Consider the following 3,542-nt stretch of genomic DNA (forward strand, 5'->3'; position numbering starts at 1 on the left):
GACTAAGGCACCCAAGGAGGGGGGGCGGGAGAGTGCGTGGGCTGTACGCGAGGGGGGGTTATGTGCGCATATGAAGGGTAGGGGGGACGTCACCGGGCTGTGTACGGTGTGCGGAGTCTCTTTCTGATCCGGCGTGGGACGTCGGGTGCGCGGTCGCGGCGGCTTCGATCTCACGGGGGGGAATCGCCCCCCCTTCCCCCTCCCCCCCCCCCCCCCTCCCCCTGCGGCGGAGCTGCGGAGCGGGCCTCCCTCACCCTCCCTCCCCCGTGCCGACACCATGCCCGAGATCCACGACGCTGACCGATGCTGACTCATGAACCATGAGTCCTCAACCAGGTCCGAGATCCACGAGGCAGGCAAGCTGGCCGACTTTGGCGCCGCGCTGACCACGGCGGACGCGCAGGAGCTGCAGGAGGTCCTCGCGACGCTCAACGTGACGGCGAGGATCGAGAAGACCCTTCTTCTCCTGAAGAAGGAGCTCGAGCTCTCCCGGCTGCAGTCGCAGATCTCGAAGCAGGTCGAAGACGAGATCTCGGCTGCATCTCGGCTGTATCTCGGCTGTGCAGGTCGAAGAGCAGGTCTCGGCTGTATCTCGGCTGTGTCTCAGTTGTGTCTCGGCTGTGCAGGTCGAAGACAAGATCTCTGCGAACCAGCGGCGGTACATGCTGATGGAGCAGCTCAAGCAGATCAAGAAGGAGCTCGGCCTCGAGCGGGACGACAAGGACGCCCTCCTCCAGAAGTTCGCCGACCGGATCAAGGAGCTCAACGTGCCCGAGGAGGCGAGCAAGGTCATCGACGAGGAGATGGCGAAGATCGGCACGCTCGAGTCGGCGTCCTCCGAGTTCAACGTGACGCGAAACTACCTCGACTGGCTCACCTCCCTCCCGTGGGGCAGCCACTCGGAGGAACCTTCTAGGAACCTTCTAGGAACCTTCTCCTAGGCTCACCTCCCTCCCGTGGGGCATCCACTCGGAGGAGAACTTTGAGCTCTCCCGCGCCGAGAAGATCCTCGCGGAGGCGCCCGCCCGCCCGCCCCAGCCAGCCGGCACGACACGTCCACCACACGTCCACCACACGTCCACCACCCGTCCACCACACGTCCACGACACGCCCACGACACGTCCACGACACGGCCCGCAGGAGCACTACGGTCTCGAGGATGTCAAGGAGCGCATCCTCGAGTTCATCGCGGTCGGCGCCCTCGTCGGATCGACTCAAGGAAAGATCATCTGCTTCGTCGGTCCGCCCGGCGCCTGGCGCGGCCTCCGTCGCGCGCGCGCCGTGTCTCTTCACACCTCCAGCTGTGAACAGGCCCGCCCGGCGTCGGCAAGACGTCGATCGGCAAGTCCATCGCGCGCGCACTCGGCCGCGAGTTCTACCGCTTCTCCGTGGGCGGCCTGACCGACGTCGCCGAGATCAAGGGCCACCGGCGGACGTACGTGGGTGCGATGCCGGGCAAGCTGATCCAGTGCCTCAAGGCGACGGGCGCCGCGAACCCGGTGGTGCTCATTGACGAAATCGACAAGCTGGGCCGCGGCTACCAGGGCGACCCCGCGTCGGCGCTGCTCGAGGTGCTCGACCCGTCGCAGAACGCGTCCTTCATGGACCACTACCTCGACACGCCCGTCGACCTCTCCAAGATCCTCTTCCTCTGCACCGCCAACGACTCCGGCACGATCCCCGGTCCGCCCCGCGCCTCGCCCGCCCCGCACCTCGCCGGCCGCCCACGCGCCCCGCGCCCGCGCGCCCCGCCGCCCGCGCCGCTGCCGCAGCAGCTGGCCGCCGCAGCAGCTGGCCACCGTAGCAGCTGGCCGTTGCAGCAGCTGGCCGCCGCAGCAGCAGCTCTCCCGCCGCAGGCCCGCTGCTCGACCGGATGGAGGTGGTGCGCCTCTCGGGGTACATCCTCGACGAGAAGATGCAGATTGCGAACCAGTACCTCATCCCCGCCGCGAAAAAGCAGATGGGCCTCGAGGAGGGCACGATGCAGCTGCCCGACGACGCGATCGCCTCGCTCATCCGCTGGTACTGCCGCGAGGCCGGCGTGCGCAACCTGCAGAAGCACGTCGAGCGCATCTGCCGCAAGGTCGCTCTCAAGGTGGTGCAGGCCTCGCAGGCGGCCGAGGCGCAAGCCGCGGAGGCGGCCGAGGCGCAAGCCGCGGAGGCGGCCGAGGAGGCGGGCGCGACGGGGAGCGCCGCGCCCGAGGGGGCGGCAGAGGGGGCGGCAGAGGGGGAGGCACCGGCGGCGGCCGATCCGCCCGTGTACGTCATCGGGCCGGACGAGCTCGTCGACTATGTCGGCAAGCCGAAGTTCATCGACGAGCGCACGTACGCCACCAACCCGGTCGGCGTCGTGACGGGGCGCGCACGCACAGCACGCACAGCACGCACAGCACGCACAGCACGCACAGCACGGTCATCCGTCTCCAGCGCCGCAGCCCCAACGCAGGCTCGCGTGGACCTCGATGGGCGGGGCGGTGCTGTACGTGGAGGCTGTGCCGCTCGGGCCGGCCGGCGGCGCTGACGCGGGCTCAGAGGCCGGCGGGGGCGAGGGAGAGGGGGGCGGTGGCGGCGGCAGCGGCGGTGGTGGCGGCGGCGGGGGGGCCGTGTTGCGGTCGACGGGCCAGCTGGGTGATGTGATGAGGGACGCCGCTTGCCGTCTGGTCGCTGCTCGAGGGAAGGGGGAGGATCTCTTGACCAGCCGTGTCTGGACCGTAGGAGTCGTCGCTCATTGCGCACACGTACGCGCGCAATTTTGTCGCCGCGCGCGAGCCGTCGAACCGGCTGCTGGAGCGAACTCCCATCGCGCTGCACGTGCCAGAGGGGGCGACGCCAAAGGATGGGCCGTCCGCCGGAGTGACGATGGTGACAGCGCTCGTCTCGATGGCGAGGGACGCAGCGCCTCGCACCGACGTTGCGATGACTGGGGAGGTGACTTTGACGGGCCGCGTGCTGCCGGTCGGGGGCATCAAAGAAAAGGTGATTGCCGCGCGCCGCTCCGGAGTGAGCCACATCGTGATGCCAAAGGCCAACGAGCGCGATTTCGTCGAGCTGCCAGGCAACCTGCAAGCCGGGATCACGGCGCACTTTGCCACCACCTACGACGACGTCTACGCGGTTGCTTTTGCGGACGACTTGCCCGCCCCGTCGCCAGCGGCGGCAGGGGCATGAGGGTGGTCTTGGTTCGCGGCTCGCTCGTCTCCGCTCCCGGCGCGCGCGCCCGGGTGTGGATTCGCTCGACACGGCATGATCCACACATTATGTATGTATTAATGTATGAGATACATTATGAGTGTCGAGTCGTCTGTCGAGATTTTTTTGCAATTTTAGGACTATTTAGTCTTTACTCGATACTCCATGAGCATGTGCACGACAAGACGCGCGAAGGCGACACCGCAAAAATGTGCTAAACCGAAAACCGTGCAAACACGCACTTTTTTGGCATTGCAGCTTTCGCGATATACTCGAACGCATGAGAAACACCTCTGCGCGGCCACACACCGCAATAGAATCGAAACGCAAGAACCCGCCCCCCCCCCCCCCCC

The 3,542-nt window shown here is 67.3% G+C and overlaps 1 protein-coding gene across 1 annotated transcript; it reads left to right on the forward strand.

The window, feature by feature from the left end:
- The first annotated feature begins 643 nt into the window (after positions 1–643).
- Positions 644–3,341, forward strand: EMIHUDRAFT_453205 (ATP-dependent protease La). Its single transcript, XM_005760615.1, has 8 exons — positions 644–877; positions 948–1,017; positions 1,141–1,240; positions 1,312–1,683; positions 1,857–2,095; positions 2,282–2,325; positions 2,447–2,492; positions 2,716–3,341. The coding sequence occupies exons 1-8, from the start codon at positions 663–665 to the stop codon at positions 3,166–3,168; spliced, it is 1,539 nt and encodes a 512-aa protein (XP_005760672.1). The 5' UTR covers positions 644–662; the 3' UTR covers positions 3,169–3,341.
- Positions 3,342–3,542: the final 201 nt, after the last annotated feature.

Source organism: Emiliania huxleyi (assembly GCF_000372725.1).
Source record: "Emiliania huxleyi CCMP1516 unplaced genomic scaffold EMIHUscaffold_75, whole genome shotgun sequence".
Classification (NCBI taxonomy): domain Eukaryota; phylum Haptophyta; order Isochrysidales; family Noelaerhabdaceae; genus Emiliania; species Emiliania huxleyi.